General features: G+C 38.5%; 2 protein-coding genes and 1 pseudogene across 2 annotated transcripts; 1 reads left to right on the forward strand and 2 right to left on the reverse strand.

The window, feature by feature from the left end:
* Positions 1-2,260: 2,260 nt before the first annotated feature.
* On the forward strand, positions 2,261-3,465 carry LOC112578185 (putative olfactory receptor 2W6). Its single transcript, XM_025262403.3, has one exon. It carries the CDS (start codon positions 2,518-2,520, stop codon positions 3,463-3,465), a length of 948 nt encoding a protein of 315 aa, XP_025118188.3. The 5' UTR covers positions 2,261-2,517.
* Positions 3,466-8,811: 5,346 nt separating this feature from the next.
* On the reverse strand, positions 8,812-15,163 carry LOC102392652 (annotated as a pseudogene).
* A 4,337-nt stretch (positions 15,164-19,500) lies between these two features.
* LOC112578681 (putative olfactory receptor 2W6) lies at positions 19,501-20,472 on the reverse strand. Its single transcript, XM_025263331.3, has one exon. It carries the CDS (start codon positions 20,470-20,472, stop codon positions 19,501-19,503), a length of 972 nt encoding a protein of 323 aa, XP_025119116.3.
* Between the last annotated feature and the right edge of the window lie 484 nt (positions 20,473-20,956).

Consider the following 20,956-nt stretch of genomic DNA (forward strand, 5'->3'; position numbering starts at 1 on the left):
ATATAAAAATTCTTAATGAACAAAATTAAACAATAGAGTCTACAGATGCACATTTGAGTAATTAAACTAGTAAAATACAAGAAGGTGGTTACTATAAACATCAAGATAGTGGATACTTTCAAGGACAGAGAAGGCTTATGACTGGAATGAGGCACAAAGAGAAGCTCCCAGGGTGGCTGGCAGCATTCTGTTTTTTGACCTCTGTGTCAGTTACAAAAATATTCACCTTAGCTGACCTAGCTTTTATTTTTCTTTCTGTATATATGGTTTCTTTAATAATAAAACTACCTTTATAAAGCCATGTCAAATTGACTTATTCTGTATTTATTTCCAGAAAAAAGAAAAAGAGCCAGTGCCTGGATGTTACAAAAGGCACCTTTGAGCTCAACGTAAGAAGTAGGTAAGAGACACTGATTAAAGGAAAGAGGCTGCTTCATGTGCAAATGACTTTCCTGTTACTGAATTTATGAAAATAGGAGTGGAAGTGAATCTTCCTGTGGAAGGATTTCCTGTGCAGGATAGAAGGCTGGATTCATGGTGCCCGAGGTTCATTTCAACTCTAAAATTCTGTGGCCTTCCTTTTAATTCCCAACACTATCCCAAGCTGAAGTGGTCAAAAAAAGCAAAGTGCATTCTGTAATCAAGTCATTTGGAAACCAAGTCCTCTCCTCCTTCTGAAGCTTATCGGTTCAATCTGTACACTGTATTTGAAAGTAATTTTGTGTACATAAGTATGATTGTGCACCTAAAACATCATGCCAAAAAAATATTTAAGCATTCCAGTTTAGTTGTAGACCACATGGTGAATCACCAGCAAGAAAAAGGAAATGAAGGATAAATAGAGTAACAATGATTTGGGGGTAGGTGAATATAGCTTTTCATTTTTAGAATTAAATGAGAACGAAGGCTTTAGGCCTTCATCGGAAATCCTTCCACAGAAGGATTCACTTCCAAGTGTCTTCACAAATATTACCCTTCACAATATCCCTTCACATAACACATAGAGAACCTAGTAGACAGACTGGTTAAATAAATTGCCCAAGGACACACTGCTTCTGAGTGGTGAAGCTGGAATTTGATCCCAAGCACTCTGAGTCAAGAACTTGTGCTCTTAAGCAATCGTCTTAACTTAGTCTGACATCTACAGCATAGAAACTGGACACTCATAATTAAATTAAATTTCCATTTTATTGAGAAAAACTACACCTCTATTTCATACTACTTAATAATAACAGTTCTTTCATCATGATTATAATATATAATGTTCTAACTAGAATGCTTATAAAAATGATATACTGTAGGTAATTTATCTTTACCTTATCTTACTATAACTGTAACAAATAGGTTATTATTCCTTGACCCAAAGACACTATAAATGCAAAGTATACATTTAGGTCTGAAGTTCATGGCTAGAGATTATATACATTAAAAAATTCATAAACTAATTCAGTAATTAGACATTCCATCTGTTTAATGATATGATACTGTATCCAGACAAAGTAAGACTGATATAATTGTGTCCCTTAACTGTATTCTTTTAGAGTTGAAATTAGGTGATAGTTTTACCTATAGAGTTCCAAAGCAACCAGAGAATAAGCTCATGTAATTAGTAAATTCCATGGGGAAAAACAACTCATTGATTGTTTAATAAACTTCTTGTTTCAATTAACTGCCTTGTTAATTTTGCTGAAGGGACAGGTAAATAGGAGCTAATGCAGATTGCTATCATGTTTATGTGGGGACCAAAGCCTTCTGGAACTAGTTCAACTTTTAACTCTGCAACAAATCAATAAGACTGCTGAGATGGTGTAATAAGATTTATAAAGGTGTTTAAAGAAATCTATAGCATCTGTACACGTAAATAAAGGTTAATAAAAAGGATTTTTTCCTGGCACCAAAAACACATTGCACACAAAAAAGGGCAGGATAGTGAGGAACATAAAAATTAATACAAGAACAACAGTGTAATGTTGAAAAGCAGGAAAAAGCGGAGGAGGATGCTGGTTGTGATAATTATTATTATGATTATAAAGGTTGAGATATAGACATTTGGAAGTGAATATGGAAAGTAATTGTTAGCAAATGGTACAGCTTACCCCAGGAAAATGTCATTTAATTTTTACCTTAAGCTCAACAGCTTTGTAAGAAAAATATTGTGTGACTCAGTGGTCAAAAATTATTTTTAGGAGCATTCTGGGGAATTCCCTAAAAATCCAGTGGTTAGGATCCATGTTTTAACTCTCGGGGTCCCAGGCTCAATCCCTGGTCAAGGAACTAAGATACTGGAAGCCACATGGCATGGCAAATAAAAAAAATAAAATAAAACCACTATGGATATAATGAAATAGGTAGAGATTTTGGAAAATGAACACAGCAGATATGTTAAGAGGTGTTCCAAACTAGGAGAAAGCATGCAAATAAGTTTCCTTTGGGTATTCATGACAAACTTCAGAGTACCTAAGGCTGACACTATGTTTTCTTACCATGGTATAGCTCCCTGGTTTTTCAAAAGGAACAATGGGAACCAGCAATGGAAGTTCCACAACAGACTTCATCCTGCTGGGCTTTTCTGATCGGCCCCAATTGGAACACATCATCTCTGTGGTTGTCTTCATCTTCTATATTATAACACTGGTAGGAAACACAACGATCATTCTTGTATCTTACCTAGACACCCAGCTCCATACGCCCATGTATTTCTTCTTATCCAATTTGTCTTTTGTGGACCTCTGTTATACAACTAGCATTATCCCCCAGATGCTGGTAAATCTATGGGGTCCAAAAAAGTCTATTACATATGGAGGGTGTGTGCTCCAGTTCTTCTTTGCCCTTGACATGGGAGCCACAGAATGTCTTCTCTTGGCTGTAATGGCTTATGACCGCTATGCTGCTGCCTGTCAACCTCTTCACTACACAGTAATAATGCACCCTGAGCTTTGCCAGAAGATGGTGTTGATTTCTTGGTTAGGTGGTCTTGGCAGTGCCTTAATTCTTTGTTCTTTGACTTTGAAGCTGCCAAGATGTGGGCACCGGGAGGTGGATAACTTTCTCTGTGAGATGCCAGCATTGATCAAGATGGCTTGTGTCTATTCAAAAGTAATTGAAGTTGTTGTCTTTGCTCTTGGAGTAGTATTTCTTCTGGTGCCTCTGTCACTAATTCTCATCTCATATGGAGTCATCATTCAAGCTGTCATGAGAATCAAGTCAGCAGCAAGGTGGCAAAAGATCCTTAATACATGTGGTTCCCACCTCACAGTAGTATCTCTGTTTTATGGAACAATCATTTATATGTACTTGAAGCCACAAACTAGTACCTCGCAAGATGAGGGGAAGTTCCTTACTCTCTTTTACACAATTGTCACACCCAGCCTTAACCCTCTGATATACACTTTAAGAAACAAAGATGTAAAGAGTGCAATAAAGAGAATATTGTGGATTAAAAAAAAATGGCCAGCAAAGTCATGAATTAAGTGGAAAAATCAGAGTGTAGAGAGTTAAAGAAATAATATTGACCTTTCCCAACAGAAGATCAATCAATACCTATATTTAAAGAGCACTTCTTGAGTGTTTACCATGTACCAAGAATTGTACTAGGTACTGACTCTGTAAATAAATAGGAAGTAGGGATAAATGATAAGGAGACAGATAAATAAATATACATAGATAAAATATAATTCATACTTTTAAAAGCTTCAAGATTGGTCAGAGACTACAGATAAATAAATGATTAGGAAATGTGGGAAGTATAGCAATGTACAAAAGATTGAGGAAATATTATTCATAAGCATCTAGTATAGATAAGATTGTACTGATTTTTTTCTTCCCAGACATATCACTTATATTAGAAATAACACTCTTTCATTCACCTGATTTTGCCAGAGGAGACTTTGTGGTGAAGACTAACAGCTCACCAACACCCATTCCACCTTCTGCCTCAAGTTTTAAAAGACCAGAGGGCTACTACACTGGGGCTTCCCTGGTGGCGCAGTGGTAGAGAATCCACCTGCCAATGCAGGAGACACAAGTTGGATCCCTGGGTCGGGAAGATCCCGTGGAGAAGGAAATGGCAACCCACTCCAGTATCCTTGCCTCGGAAATCCCATGGACAGAAAGTCTGGTGGGCTACAGTCCATGGGGTCACAAAGAGTCAGACACAACTTAGCGAATAAACAACAACTACAAGTTGACCATTTATACTGAAGTCAATAAAAAAGGCTATTCCTTATTTAACACTATCTGCTTGCAATTTCGCTTTATAATATTCTTTCTTTTCTTGAATTATAGTGGTCAGTTCAGTTCAGTCACTCAGTCATGCCTGACCCTTTGTGACCCCATGGACTGCTGCTCATCAAGCTTCCCTGTCCATCACCAACTTGCAGTAGTAGATGGTAATTTGGGGGGAAGGTTTTGATGCTCTTCCTTGACAAAACAAAAATTTAGTAATCATATGTTTAATTTCATTTTTACTTTATATTACTGCTAAGTACATTCAAAATCTGGGGATCTCTATGCTGGAGAATAAATTAAACTTCCCTCAAGTTGATAATTTAAGAGATTGAAAATCATCTCTGCAAATGGAAGAGTCATCACATCTACAGTGCCATTGCTATGTCATTTCAAGTGCAAATGAATCCATCATCTGCCTGAAGGATCAAATATTTGGGTAAAACTGACATTAGGCTATTTCTCACCTGACTTTCAGTTCTGTTAAACAAAGGCAAACCATTGTTAGGAAAAGCAATTCCTTTGTGAGAAAGAATATTAGCTATTTGACATTTGTCAGAAACAGCAGATACTTCTTGAAGAAGACACTAATTATTATCACTAGTCTGCAAAAATATAGATTTTTTTTGGAGTTGAGGATTCAAGAGAATTTATAATTTTTTTAAGATGCAGTAGTATCATCAAAGGAAATAACATGAAAGAATAACATAACTTTAACGTATGTTTATCTAATATTTTCAGTGCAAATTCACAGTAGCCACATGAAAATGATGGGTTTTAAGTTCTTGTGTGCCAACCAAAATATCAAAGAAAGGATTCCATCCTTCCTGTCCTGCTGGTAAGAAACATTTCATGAACTTAAATATGGCCCATTGCTTTTCTTTATTGTCATTATTTTGCAATTTATTCATCAGCCCCCAATTGCAATATTAACAGAATGTTGTCTCCATTTTGCGCTGTCTTTCCCCCAGAATGATCTCCAAACCTGAAATTCCAAAAATGAGTTTAAATCAGTTCGCATACCCAACCAGGAAAGGACTGGTATCTAAGTTCACTACTGCCATTTCGGCTTACTGCCACAAGGTGGTGCTATGAAAAATGGTCCTTCAAGATATAAGCACTGACATTCTAATAAGAGCTAAGAAGGTCACAGCGGTTCTTATAAGGAAACAGACTCTCCCCTTTGCTTTTTCATAACAATTCTGTACCAGTGAGCCCGGCCTTCAGTCTCCTTTAGTGGCAGATTTTTGTTTCCAGTTTTTCCAGTTCGAAATTCACCCATCTTCATCAGACGACCTACAGCCCATTAACTCTGGCTGAATTTGCTTGGGCATGAGGTTCTTGAGGCCCAGATCACTTTACTCTCCTTTTCGTTCCGGATTCCCATCTTCATAGTGTCGGACAATTTTTCCTTCATCAACCAATCCTCCAGCCTACACCTGGCTCTCCAGACACACACACACACACAAACACACACACACACTTTTATAATCACCCTCTTTCCCGAGAAGATAGCAAACTCTACCCACATCCTCTCGAAATCCCCAGCATCTCTAATTCATAAATTTGCTGCAAGAATGTGGTGCAACAGGCATTAGGATAAATACAGCAACATTACACAGTGAGAACCAAAGAACAAGATTTATTGGGGAAACACAGGAAACCAAGAGTCGGGATCAAGAGGCAAAGTGCTTCCACCCTCTCATAATCTCAGGGAGAGGAGAATAGTGCCAGGGTCAAGCTGCTCCAGTCCTGACACAACTGCTCTACCTTCTCAAAAGGTAAACTTGAATTCCATTTCTTAGTGAGACATCAAGACTACTTGGTTGCCAGGCAGTCTGGGTTTAGAGGCCCACTGTTTGAGGAAGGCCAGCTGCCTGTCACCTGAAGACCATGGATACCTGGAAAGTTGGAGCCTATCCTGTTAGGGAGTGTAAGGCACTGGTCCAATGGAAAACTGAGTTTAAATGCATCCCCTTCCCTCCAGGAAGAGGGGGAAACCCCAGTTCCAGCTAGCTCCTTTCCTAGGCAACCTAGAGAGAGATCTCAGGATCACTTTTGAGTAGTTCTATTCATTGCCACACAGAGGATTAAGAAAAATATTTCATACAGTGTTAGTATAATCTGTAATTAAAGTTCTCAATAAATATTAACTATTATAATTAGTTCTATTTGACTATTATTCCTTTTATATAAACCATTAGGAATCTCATATGGGAAGAGGATCAGAAGCAATTGATAGGGATGGACTTAGTCTTTTTTGAATGCATTAGCAAAAAGAAAAATATATCTAGGAGTACCTCAAACCTCACCCTCAACTCTCTGTGTGTGAATTGGACTTAAACTTTATGCTAAACCAGATGGACTTAATATTACCAAACATTGCATCCAAGAATAGCAGAACACATATTCTTCTCAAATACCCATGAATATTCTCAAGGATACATCATAAAAACTAATATATTTAAAATACCCATACTACCACCCAAGGTAATCCACAGATTCAGCACAATCCCTATCAAAATTCCAATGGTATTTTTCACAGAAATAGAAGAAACAATCCAGCATTTGTGTGGAACCATAATGAACCTAAATAGCCAAACCAATCTTGAAAGAACAAACTAGGAGGCACAACACTTCCTGATATTAAACTATACTACAAAGCCATAGTAATCAAAACTGTATGGTATTGGAATTAAAAACAGTCACATAGGTCCATGGAACAAGACTAGAAAGCCTAGAAATAAACTCATACATATACAGAGAATTAATTTACAATAAAGGAGCCAAAACCATGCAATGACCAAAGGATAGTCTCTTCAATAAATGATCCTGGAACAACTGGATAGCCACATGCAAACAAATGAAGCTAGACCTCTCACAATACTTAACTCAAAGTATTACACCTCTGACAATCATTAACTCAAAGAAGGATTGAAGACTGAAATTTCATGACCTGAGCATGAAACTCCTAGAAGAAAACATAGGGGGAAATGAATGGTTTTCTGGGTATGACACCAAAAGCACAGTAAAAAAAAAAAATGCAAAGACAACCTATGAAATAGGAGAAAATCTGTAAAATATAAATCTACTAAGAAGTTAATATATAAAATATATAAGGAACTCATACACTCAATTGCAAAAAAACCCCACAATTATTCAATTTTAAAATAGACTGAGTACCTGAACAGATATTTTTCCAAAGAATATATACAAATGGCCAAAAGTACATGAAAAGATGCTCAACGTCACTAGTCACTAAGAGAATGCAAATTAAAAACACAATGAATTATCACCTCATATCTGTTAGAATGGCTATTATTAAAAAGCCAACACAAATAACATGTGATGGTAAGGATATAGAGGAAACAGGAACCCTGTACACTACTAGTAGCAATGAAAACTGGGATAAACCATTATTTCTAAAAGTATAAGAGTTCCTCAAACATTAAAAATAGGAGTGACATATGATCCAACAATCCCACTTCTGGGTATATATCCAAAGGAATGCAAACAGAACTGATATCTGCACTCCCATTTTCATTGCAGTGTTATTCACAATAACCGCAATATGGAAACGACCTAAGTGCCAATCGACAGGTGAATAAAGAAGATGCAGTATAGTGAGAGTTTTACTTCTTTTCCAATTTGGATTCCTTTTATTTCTTTTTCTGCTCTGATTGCTGTGGCCAAAACTTCCAAAACTATGTTGAATAGTAATGGTGAAAGTGGGCACCCTTGTCTTCTTCCTGACTTTAGAGGAAATGCTTTCAATTTTTCACCATTGAGGATAATGTTTGCTGTGGGTTTGTCATATATAGCTTTTATTATGTTGAGGTATGTTTCTTCTATTCCTGCTTTCTGGAGAGTTTTTATCATAAATGGATGTTGAATTTTGTCAAAGGCTTTCTCTGCATCTATTGAGATGATCATATGGTTTATATTTTTCAATTTGTTAATGTGGTGTATTATATTGATTGATTTGCGGATATTGAAGAATCCTTGCATCCCTGGGATAAAGCCCACTTGGTCATTGTGTATGATCTTTTTAATGTGTTGTTGGATTCTGATTGCTCGAATTTTGTTAAGGATTTTTGCATCTCTGTTCATCAGTGATATTGGCTTGTAGTTTTCTTTTTTTTGTGGGATCTTTGTCAGGTTTTGGTATTAGGGTGATGGTGGCCTCATAGAATGAGTTTGGAAGTTTACCTTCCTCTGCAATTTTCTGGAAGAGTTTGAGCAGGATAGGTGTTAGCTCTTCTCTAAATTTTTGGTAGAATTCAGCTGTGAAGCTGTCTGGACCTGGGCTTTTGTTTGCTGGAAGATTTCTGATTACAGTTTCAATTTCCGTGCTTGTGATGGGTCTGTTAAGATTTTCTATTTCTTCCTGGTCCAGTTTTGGAAAGTTGTACTTTTATAAGAATTTGTCCATTTCTTCCACGTTGTCCATTTTATTGGCATATAATTGTTGATAGTAGTCTCTTATGATCCTTTGTATTTCTGTGTTGTCTGTTGTGATCTCTCCATTTTCATTTCTAATTTTATTGATTTGATTTTTCTCCCTTTGTTTCTTTTTTTTTTTTTTTGAAATGACAAGTTATTTAATTAGGTTCTTTGCAAGAAGTTCAGAACACTGCTTTGTGAGGATAAATTCCATTTGTGAGAGCAAACACGGAGCGGAGGTAGCCCTGGAGCTGAGGGACAACTTTGATTCTTTGCAGAATTTGTGAGTCCACAGCTTTCTGATCAACCTTGCGCTGTTCTGTGATCTCGTATTTCTCTCTCTCTGTGTCGAAGATCTCGCCCTCCTGGTGTCTGGGTTTACGCAGCTTCTTCTTCTTGAAGTAAGTGTCAGTGAGATGTTCTAGGATTTTCACACCACTGATATCGATTTTGGTGGAGGTAGCAATGACAAATTTCTGGTGTGTTCTACGCAGAGGAACTCGATTGAGGGATAGAGGCCCAGTCACAAGTAGCAAGCCACTGCCCAGCTGCTTCAGGAAAACGACCCTCTTGCCTCTGTGGCGCCCAGTGAGGATGATCAGAATGGTCCCAGGAGTGATGCTGGCACGCAGCTTCCTCACATGCTTACTGAAGGGTTTTTTTGCCATGACTCAACAGTTTTTGAGGCACATCTTCAGTAGGGTAATACCTAGGCATTTTGCGAAGTTTTACCACTCAGGTACCACCATTCTTGTCTCCACCAACTGGTTTTGTGACAGTAACAAGAACATGAACCTTCTTTTTCTTTTCAACCTTGGATTTAGCTGCTGAATACTTTCTCTTGTACAAGGCCTTTCTGGAGTACATGGCTGATCGGGAATATCTGCCAATTCCTCTGAACAGGACAGGATTTTGGCTGCAGTGGGGCTTCCCCTTCTTAACTTTCTTCACCTTTTCCACCTTTTTAGCCTTGTTGCCAGCATCAGCCTTCTTGGCTTCAGGTTTTTTCTCCTTAGTATCTGGCTTCTCAGCCTTTTCACCCGCTATCTTGCAAGATGGGAAAGAGCTCCCTTTGTTTCTTGATGAGTCTGGCCAATGGTTTGTCAATTTTATTTATCCTTTCAAAGAACCAGCTTTTGGCTTTGTTGATTTTTGCTATGGTCTCTTTTGTTTCTTTTGCATTTATTTCTGCCCTAATTTTTAAGATTTCTTTCCTTCTACTAACCCTGGGGTTCTTCATTTCTTCCTTTTCTAGTTGCTTTAGGTGTAGAGTTAGGTTATTTATTTGACTTTTTTCTTGTTTCTTGAGGTATGCCTGTATTGCTATGAACTTTCCCCTGAGGACTGCTTTTACAGTGTCCCACAGGTTTTGGGTTGTTGCGTTTTCATTTTCATTCATTTCTATGCAAATTTTGATTTCTGTTTTGATTTCTTCTGTGATTTGTTGGTTATTCAGCAGCGTGTTGTTCAGCCTCCATATGCTGGAATTTTTAATAGATTTTTCTCCTGTAATTGAGATCTAATCTTACTGCATTGTGGTCAGAGAAGATGCTTGGAATGATTTCTTTTTTTTTGAATTTACCAAGGCTAGATTTATGGCCCAGGATGTGATCTATCCTGGAGAAGGTTCCATGTGCGCTTGAGAAAAAGGTGAAATTCATTGTTTTGGGATGAAGTGTCCTATAGATATCAATTAGGTCTAACTGGTCTATTGTATCATTTAAAGTTTGTGTTTCCTTGTTAATTTTCTGTTTAGTTGATCTATCCATAGGTGTGAGTGGGGTATTAAAGTCTCCCACTATTGTTGTGTTACTGTTAATTTCTCCGTTCATACTTGTTAGCATTTGTCTTACATATTGCGGTGCTCCGATGTTGGGTGCATATATATTTATAACTGTTATATCTTCTTCTTGGATTGATCCTTTGATCATTATGTAGTGACCATCTTTGTCTCTTTTCACAGCCTTTGTTTTAAAGTCTATTTTATCTGATATGAGTATTGCTACTCCTGCTTTCTTTTGGTCCCTATTTGCATGGAAAATCTTTTTCCAGCCCTTCACTTTCAGTCTGTATGTGTCCCCTGTTTTGAGGTGGGTCTTTTGTAGACAACATATGTAGGGGTCTTGTTTTTGTATGCATTCAGCCAGTCTTTGTCTTTTGGTTGGGGCATTCAACCCATTTACGTTTAAGGTAATTACTGATAAGTATGATCCCGTTGCTATTTACTTCATTGTTTGGGGTTTGAATTTATACACCGTTTTTGTGTTTCCTGTCTAGAGAATATCCTTTAGTATTTGTTGGAGAGCTGGTTTGGTGGTGCTGAATTCTCTCAGCTTTTGCTTGTCTGTAAAGCTTTTGATTTCTCCTTCATACTTGAATGAGATCCTTGCTGGGTACAATAATCTGGGCTGTAGGTTATTTTCTTTCATCACTTTAGGTATGTCTTGCCATTCCCTCCTGGCTTGAAGAGTTTCTATTGAAAGATCAGCTGTGATCCTTATGGGAATTCCCTTGTGTGTTATTTGTTGTTTTTCCCTTGCTGCTTTTAATATTTGTTCTTTGTGTTTGATCTTTGTTAATTTGATTAATATGTGTCTTGGGGTGTTTCGCATTGGGTTTATCCTGTTTGGGACTCTCTGGGTTTCTTGGACTTGAGTGATTATTTCCTTCCCCATTTTAGGGAAGTTTTCAACTATTATCTCAAGTATTTTCTCATGGTCTTTCTTTTTGTCTTTTTCTTCTGGGACCCCTATGATTCGAATGTTGTAACGTTTAATATTGTCCTGGAGGTCTCTGAGATTGTCCTCATTTCTTTTAATTCGTTTTTCTTTTATCCTCTCTGATTCATTTATTTCTACCATTCTATCTTCTAATTCACTAATCCTTTCTTCTGCCTCTGTTATTCTACTATTTGTTGCCTCCAGAGTGTTTTTAATTTCATTTATTGCATTATTCATTATATATTGACTCTTTTTTATTTCTTCTAGGTCCTTGTTAAACCTTTCTTGCATCTTCTCAATCCTTGTCTCCAGGCTATTTATCTGTGATTCCATTTTGATTTCAAGATTTTGGATCAATTTCAGTATCATTATTCGGAATTCTTTATCAGGTAGATTCCCTATCCCTTCCTCTTTTGTTTGGTTTGGTGGGCATTTATCCTGTTCCTTTATCTGCTGGGTATTCCTCTGTCTCTTCATCTTGTTTAAATTGCTGAGTTTGGGGTGTCCTTTCTGTATTCTGGCAGTTTGTGGAGTTCTCTTTATTGTGGCATTTCCTCGCTGTGTGTGGGTTTGTACAGGTGGCTTGTCAAGGTTTCTTGGTTAGGGAAGCTTGTGTCAGTGTTCTGGTGGGTGGAGCTGGATTTCTTCTCTCTGGAGTGCAATGAAGTGTCCAGTAATGTTATGAGATGTCTATGGTTTTGGGGTGACTTTGGGCAGCCTGTATCTTGGAGCTCAGGGCTGTGTTCCTTTGTTGCTGGAGAATTTGCTTGGTATATCTTGCCCTGGAACTTGTTGGCCCTTGTGTGGTGCTTGGTTTCAGTGTCGGTATGGAGGCATTTGATGAGCTCCTGTCCATTAATGTTCCCTGGAGTCAGGAGTTCCCTGGAGTCAGGGTTTGGACTTAAGCCTCCTGCTTCCAGTTCTCGGTCCTATTTTTACAGTCGTTTCAAAACTTCTCCTTCTATACAGCACCATTGATAAAACATCTATGTTAAAGATGAAAAGTTTCTCCACCGTGAGGGTCACCCAGAGAGGTTTACAGCGTTACATGGAGAAGAGAAGAGGGAGGAGGGAGTTAGAGGTGACCCGAATGAGATGAGGTGGACTCAATAGAGGAGAGAGTGGGCTAGCCAGTAATCACTTCCTTATGCGTACTCCACAACTGGACCGCTCAGAGATGTTCACGGAGTTATACAGAGAAGAGAAGAAGGAGGAAGGAGACAGAGGTGGCCAGGAGGATAAAAGGGGGGAATGAAAAGGAGGGAGACAGATCCAGCCAGTAATCAGTTCCCAAAGTGTTCTCCACCGTCTGGAACACACAGAAATTCAGAGTTGGGTAGAGTAGAGAGGGGTTAGGGAGGAGACACAGGCGACCTGGTGGAGAAAAAGGAGAGTCCAGAGGGAGAGAGAGCAGTCAAGCCAGTAATCTCGCTCCCTAGTGAAAAATGGGTACTGAAGATTGGGTTCTTAAAGGTACAAGATTGGTAACAAATACATAAAAGTAGAAATTAAAAATCTAGAGTAGAGTTTGGAATTTCAAAAAGACAATGTTAAAGAAAAGAAGAAGGAAAAGAAAGAGAGAAAAAAAACAAACAAAAACAAAGTTGTAAAAATTATAAAGAAAATATAGGTACAAAACTGATAACAAATACCAAAAAGCAAAAGTTAAAAATCTAGAGTAGAGTTTGGAATTTCAAAAATACAATGTTAAAAAAAAGAAAACGAAAAAGAGAAAAAACCAAACCAATGAAAACAAACAAAGTCGCAAAAAGTATAAAGAAAGTATAGGTACAAAATTGATAACAAATACCAAAAAGCATAGATTAAAAATCTAGAGTAGAGTTTGGAATTTCATATATACAATGTTATTTATATAAAAGAAGAGAAAGAAAGAGAGAAAAAAAAGTCACAAAATTTATATTAAAAAAAATATAGGTACAAAATTGATAACAAATACCAAAAAGCTAAAATTAAAAATCTAGAGTAGAGTTTGGAATTTCAAAAATGCAATATTAAAGAAAAGATGGAAAAAAAAGTCAAAAAATTATAAAAAAATATATATATGAAGTTTGCTTTTAAAAAAAAAGGGTCTTTTTTTTTTTTGCTAAGTAATAGTAGGTTATAAAAGTGAAAATTAAAGGAATAATAGAGGACTTAAAATTCTTTAAAAATTAAAAAAAAGAAAGAATGATCTTAAAAATAGTAAAAATATATCTAGGACTCTCTCTAGTTGTGTTGTTGGTATTGTGGGTTCAGTTCATTTTCGGCTAGTTCCTTGGTCTGACTTATATTTCTCAAGATCTATAGGCCCCTTCCTATGTAGTTGGTACGAACCACAGGGTTTTAATCTATTGCCTGTAGCTTCCAAGGCGGTTCCCTCTGTTATAGATTCTTCTGTTTGCTGATCTCTCCAGTGTCTGGTTTCCGCCCTGACACAAAGGGGACGGTGGAGGACACTTTTTTTTTTTTTTAGGCTCACTTGTTCAGTTGCGCTGTGGGGAGGAAGGGACACTGCAAACTAGTAACACTGGCGTGTGCTCGCAGTGTCTCAGCCACACTGGGTCTGCCCGGGCTCTAGGAGCGTGTAGCCTCCCTGCCCACACTGCTCAGGCTCTAGGCTGCTCCGCCGGGAACCATCTGTGGCTGGCCCTGGGCTGCTTGCACCTCCCAGGTCCAAGCCGCTCAGGTGCAGGCACTCGGGTAGTCCTCAGAGGTGCAGACTCGGTTGGGCCTGCGTTTTGTGCCCTTCCCAGGTCCGAGCAGCTCAGGTGATGAGGTGTTTGGCGAGTGCCAATGCTGCGACTTATCGTCTCCCTGCCACTCAGTTATCTAGGTGTACAACCAGCGCACCTTCTCAGGCGGATGTTGACCATCCAGACCCCCAAGGAGTTTTAGTTAGCAAAGAAGCCTGCTTACAGTTTTATAGATAATGTCTATCTGGGGCTGGGAATGCCCCCTTCCGGCTCTGGCTGCCTGTCACTGGAGGGGGATGGTCTGTAGCCGGCTATCTCTGTTCAGTCCTTTGTTCCGTGCGCGGGCCTGGCGGTGTCTTAGGTTAGGGCTAGCTTTTCGCATGGTAGATATCCCACAGTCTGGTTTGTTAGCCCAAATTATTTCGCTCAGATAGCGCTCAGGGTATTCAGGCCAGATCCTTACTCTAAGCGATGCAGCCTGCGCCGCGCCTCCCTGCCCAGCCCCCGCTTGCTAGTGGCGTGTGCAGGCGTCTGCGCTGCTTCTCCACTGGGGGAGTTACCATAGGGCTCGTAATCTGTGGTTTTTAATTGTTTATTTATTTTTTCTCCGTGTTATGTTGCTCTCTGTGCTTCCAAGGCTTAGCACAGATTCGGCAGTGAGAAGGTTTCCTGGTGTTTGGAAACTTCTCTCTTTTTAAGACTCCCTTCCCGGCACGGAACTCCATCCCTCCCTCTTTTGTCTGTCTTTTTGTCTTTTATATTTTTTCCTACCTCCTTTTGAAGACTTGGGTTGCTTTTCTGGGTGCCTGATGTCCTCTGCCAGCATTCAGAAGTTGTTTTGTGGAATTTACTCGGCGTTTAAATGTTCTTTTGATGAATTTGTGGGGGGAGAAAGTGTTCTCCCTGTCCTATTCCTCTGCCATCTTAGCTCCTCCTCTATTTTTAATGTTTGAAGAACTCTTATATGGTGAAAAATAATGGTTTATACCAGTTTACATTGCTACTAGTAGTGTACAGGGTTCCTGTTTCCTCTATATCCTTACCATCACATGTTATTTGTGTTGGCTTTTTAATAATAGCCATTCTGACGATATGAGGTGATATTTCATTGTGGTTTTAATTTGCATTCTCCTAGTCACTAGTGGCGGAGAAGGCAATGGCACCCCACTCCAGTACTCCTGCCTGGAAAATCCCATGGACGGAGGAGCCTGGTAGGCTGCAGTCCATGGAATCGCTGAGGGTCAGACACGACTGCGTGACTTCACTTTCACTTTTCACTTTCGTGCATTGGAGAAGGAAATGGCAACCCACTGCAGTGTTCTAGACTGGAGAATCCCAGGGACAGGGGAGCCTGGTGGGCTGCCATCTATGGGGTCACACAGAGTCGGACACTACTAAAGTGACTTAGCAGCAGTGGCAGCAGCAGTGACTAGTGATGCTGGGCATCTTTTCATGTACCTTTGGCCATTTGTATATATTCTTTGGAAAAATATCTGTTCAGGTACTCAGTCTATTTTAAAATTGAATAATTGTTTTTTTTTTTTTGGCAATTGAGTGTATGAGTTCCTTATATATTTTATATATTAACTTCTTAGTAGATTTATATTTTACAGATTTTCTATTTCATAGGTTGTCTTTGCATTTTTTTTTTTTTACTGTGCTTTTGGTGTCATATGCAAAAAACCATTCATTTTCCCCTATGTTTTCTTCTAGGAGTTTTATGGTCAGGTCATGAAATTTCAGTCTTCAATCCTTCTTTGAGTTAATGATTGTCAGAGGTGTAATACTTTGAGTTAAGTACTGTGAGAAGTCTAGTTTCATTTGTTTGCATGTGGCTATCCAGTTGTTCCAGGATCATTTATTGAAGAGACTGTCCTTTGGTCATTGCATGGTTTTGGCTCCTTTATTGTAAATTAATTCTCTGTATATGTATGAGTTTATTTCTAGGCTTTCTAGTCTTGTTCCATGGACCTATGTGACTGTTTTTAATTCCAATACCATACAGTTTTGATTACTATGGCTTTGTAGTATAGTTTACTATCAGAAAGTGTTGTGCCTCCTAGTTTGTTGTTTTAAGATTAGTTTGGCTATTTAGGTTCATTATGGTTCCACACAAATGTTGGATTGTTTCTTCTATTTCTGTGAAAAATACCATTGTAATTTTGATAGGGATTGTACTGAATCTGTAGATTACCTTGGGTGGTAGTATGGGTATTTTAACAATATTAGTTCTTATGATCTATCCTTGAGAATATTCATGGGTATTTGAGAAGAATATGTGTTCTGCTATTCTTGGATGGAATGTTTGGTAATATTAAGTCCATCTGGTTTAGTGTATAGTTTAAGTCCAATTCACACACAGAGAGTTGAGGGTGAGGTTTGAGGTACTCCTAGATATTTTTTTTCTTTTTGCTAACGGATTCAAAGAAGACTAAGTCCATCCCCATCAATTGCTTCTGATTGTCTTCCCATATGAGATTCCTAATGGTTTATATAAAAGGAATAATAGTCATATAGAACTAATTACAATAGTTAATATTTATTGAGAACTTTAATTGCAGACTGTACTAATTACAGACTATACTAACACTGTGTGAAATATTTTTCTTAATGCTCTGTGTGGCAATGAATAGAACTACTCAAAAGTGATCCTGAGATCTCTCTCTAGGTTGCCTAGGAAAGGAGCTAGCTGGAACTGGCGTTTCCCCCTCTTTTTGTAGGGAAGGGGTGCGCTTAAACTCAGTTTTCCATTGGACAAGTGCCTTATACACCTAACAGGATAGGCTTCAACTTTACAGGTATCCATGGTCTTCAGGTGCCAGGCAGCTGGCCTTCCTCAAACAGTTGTCATCTAAACCCAGACTGCCTGGCAACCAAGTAGTCTTGATGTCTCACTAAGAAATGGAATTCAAGTTTACCTTTTGAGAAGGTAGAGCAGTTGTATCAGGACTAGAGCAGCTTGACCTGACACTGATTCACCTCTCCCTGATTATGAGAGATTATGAGAGGGTGGAAGTACTTTGCCTCTTGTTCCTGACTCTTGGTTTCCTGTGTTTCCCCAATAAATCTTGTTCTTTGGTTCTCACTGTGTAATGTTGCTGTATTTATCCTAATGCCTGTTACACCACATTCTTGCAGCAAATTTATGAATTAGAGATGCTGGGGATATCGAGAGGATGTGGGTAGAGTTTGCCATCTTCTCAGGAAAGATTGTGATTAATTATAAAAGTGTGTGTGTGTCTGGAGAGCTAGGTGTAGGCTGGAGGATTGGTTGATGAAGGAAAATTTGTCCGACCCTATGAAAATGGGGATCCGGAACGCAAAAGAGAGTAAAGTGATCAGAGCCTCAAGAACCTCATGCCCAAGCAAACTCGGCCAGAGTTAATGGGCTGCAGGTCGTCTGATGAAGATGGGTGAATTTCGAACTGGAAAAACTGGATACAAAAATCTGCCACTAAGGGAGACTGAAGGCCGGGCTTACTGGTACAGAATTGTTATGAAAAAGCAAAGGGGAGAGTCTGTTTCCTTATAAGAACCGCTGTGACCTTCTTAGCTCTTATTAGAATGTCAGTGCTTATATCTTGAAGGACCATTTTTCATAGCACCACCTTGTGGCAGTAAGCCGAAATGGCAGTAGTGAACTTAGATACCAGTCCTTTCCTGGTTGGGTATGCGAACTGATTTAAACTCATTTTTAGAATTTCAGGTTTGGAGATCGTTCTGGGGGAAAGGCAGTGCAAAATGGAGACAACGTTCTGTTAATATTGCTATTGGGGGCTGATGAATAAATTGCAAAATAATGACAATAAAGAAAAGTAATGGGCCATATTTAAGTTCATGAAATGTTTCTTACCAGCAGGACAGCAAGGATGGAATTCTTTCTTTGATATTTTGGTTGGCGCACAAGAACTTAAAACCCATCATTTTCATGTGGCTACTGTGAATGTGCATTTAAAATATTAGATGAACATACGTTAAAGTTATGTTATTCTTTGATGTTATTTCCTTTGATGATACTACTGGATCTTAAAAAAATTATAAATTCTCTTGAATCCTCAACTCCAAAGAAAAATCTATATTTTTACAGATTAGTGGTAATAATTGGTGTCCTCTTCAGGAAGTATCTGCTGTTTCTGACAAATGTCAAATAGCTAATATTCTTTCTCACAAAGGAATTGCTTTTCCTAACAAAGGTTTGCCTTTGTTTAACAGAACTGAATGTACAGGTGAGAAATAGGCTAATGTCAAATTTTCCCAAATATTTGATCCTTCAGGCAGATGGTGGATTCATTTGCACTTGAAATGACATAGCAGTGGCACTGTAGATGTGATGACTCTTTCATTTGCAGAGATGATTTTCAATCTCTTAAATTATCAACTTGTAGAGAAGTTTAATTTATTCTCCAGCATAGAGATCCCCAGATTTTGAATGTACTTACCAGTAAAATAAAGTAAAAATGAGATTAAACATATGATTACTAAATTTTTGTTTTGTCAAGGAAGAGCATCAAAACCTTCCCCCCCAAATTACCATCTACTACTGCGAGTTGATGATGGACAGGGAAGCTTGATGAGCAGCAGTCCATGGGGTCACAATTGGTCGGGCATGACTGAGTGACTGAACTGAACTGACCACTATAATTCAAGAAAAGAAAGAACATTATAAAGCGAAATTGTAAGCAGATAGTGTTAAATAAGGAATAGCCCTTTTTATTACTTCCGTATAAATGGTCAACTTGTTGTTTATTTGCTAAGTTGTGTCTGACTCTTTGTGACCCCATGGACTGTAGCCCACCAGACTTTCTGTCCATGGGATTTCCGAGGCAAGGATACTGGAGTGGGTTGCCATTTCCTTCTCCACGGGATCTTCCCAACCCAGGGATCCAACTTGTGTCTCCTGCATTGGCAGGTGGATTCTCTACCACTGCGCCACCAGGGAAGCCCCAGTGTAGTAGCCCTCTGGTCTTTTAAAACTTGAGGCAGAAGGTGGAATGGGTGTTGGTGAGCTGTTAGTCTTCACCACAAAGTCTCCTCTGGCAAAATCAGGTGAATGAAAGAGTGTTATTTCTAATATAAGTGATATGTCTGGGAAGAAAAAAATCAGTACAATCTTATCTATAATAGATGCTTATGAATAATATTTCCTCAATCTTTTGTACATTGCTATACTTACCACATTTCATAATCATTTATTTATCTGTAGTCCCTGATTAATCTTGAAGCTTTTAAATATAAGAATTACATTTTATCTATGTATATTTATTTATCTGTCTCCTTATCATTTATCCCTACTTCCTATTTATTTACAGTCAGTACCTAGTACAATTCTTGGTACATGGTAAACACTCAAGAAGTGCTCTTTAAATAAATGTATTGATTGATCTTCTGTTGGGAAAGGTCAATATTATTTCTTTAACTCTCTACACTCTGATTTTTCCACTTAATTCATGACTTCGCTGAGCATTTTTTTTAATCCACAATATTCTCTTTATTGCACTCTTTACATCTTTGTTTCTTAAAGTGTATATCAGAGGGTTAAGGCTGGGTGTGACAATTGTGTAAAAGAGAGTAAGGAACTTCCCCTCATCTTGCGAGGTACTAGTATGTGGCTTCATGTACATATAAATGATTGTTCCATAAAACAGAGATACTACTGTGAGGTGGGAACCACATGTATTAAGGATCTTTTGCCACCTTGCTGCTGACTTGATTCTCATGACAGCTTGAGTGATGACTCCATATGAGATGAGAATTAGTGACAGAGGCACCAGAAGAAATACCACTCCAAGAGCAAAGACAACAACTTCAATTACTTTTGAATAGACACAAGCCATCTTGATCAATGCTGGCATCTCACAGAAAAAGTTATCCACCTCCCGGTGCCCACATCTTGGCAACTTCAAAGTCAAAGAACAAAGAATTAAGGCACTGCCAAGACCACCTAACCAAGAAATCAACACCATCTTCTGGCAAAGCTCAGGGTGCATTATTACTGTGTAGTGAAGAGGTTGACAGACAGCAGCATAGCGGTCATAAGCCATTACAGCCAAGAGAAGACATTCTGTGGCTCCCATGTCAAGGGCAAAGAAGAACTGGAGCACACACCCTCCATATGTAATAGACTTTTTTGGACCCCATAGATTTACCAGCATCTGGGGGATAATGCTAGTTGTGTAACAGAGGTCCACAAAAGACAAATTGGATAAGAAGAAATACATGGGCGTATGGAGCTGGGTGTCTAGGTAAGATACAAGAATGATCGTTGTGTTTCCTACCAGTGTTATAATATAGAAGATGAAGACAACCACAGAGATGATGTGTTCCAATTGGGGCCGATCAGAAAAGCCCAGCAGGATGAAGTCTGTTGTGGAACTTCCATTGCTGGTTCCCATTGTTCCCTTTGAAAAACTAGGAAGCTATACCATGGTAAGAAAACATAGTGTCAGCCTTAGGTAGAACTAAAAACCTCTCAAGTTTGTCATGAATATCCAAAGGTCACTTATTTGCATGCTTTCTCCCATTTTGGAACACCTCTTAACATATCTGCTGTGTTCATTTTCCAAAATCTCTACCTATTTCCTTATATTCATAGTGGTTGTATGTATTTTTTTTTTTTTATTTTCCATGCTATGTGGCTTCAGGTATCATAGTTCCTTGACCAGGGATTGAGCCTGGGACCCCGAGAGTTAAAACGTGGATCCTAACCACTGGATTTCTAGGGAATTCCCCAGAATGCTTCTAAAAATAATTTTTGACCACTGAGTCACACAATATTTTTCTTACAAAGCTGTTGAGCTTAAGGTAAAAGTTAAATGACATTTTGCTGGGGTAAGCTCTACCACTTGCTAACAATTACTTTCCATATTCACTTCCAAA

Source organism: Bubalus bubalis, chromosome 2 (genome assembly GCF_019923935.1).
Source record: "Bubalus bubalis isolate 160015118507 breed Murrah chromosome 2, NDDB_SH_1, whole genome shotgun sequence".
In the NCBI taxonomy this organism is placed as follows: Eukaryota; Metazoa; Chordata; class Mammalia; order Artiodactyla; family Bovidae; genus Bubalus; species Bubalus bubalis.

Coding starts and splice junctions, on each gene's coding strand:
- LOC112578681 (XM_025263331.3), bottom strand. CDS start 20,472: ATGGGAACCAGCAATGGAAGTTCCACAACAGACTTCATCCTGCTGGGC.
- LOC112578185 (XM_025262403.3), top strand. CDS start 2,518: ATGGGAACCAGCAATGGAAGTTCCACAACAGACTTCATCCTGCTGGGC.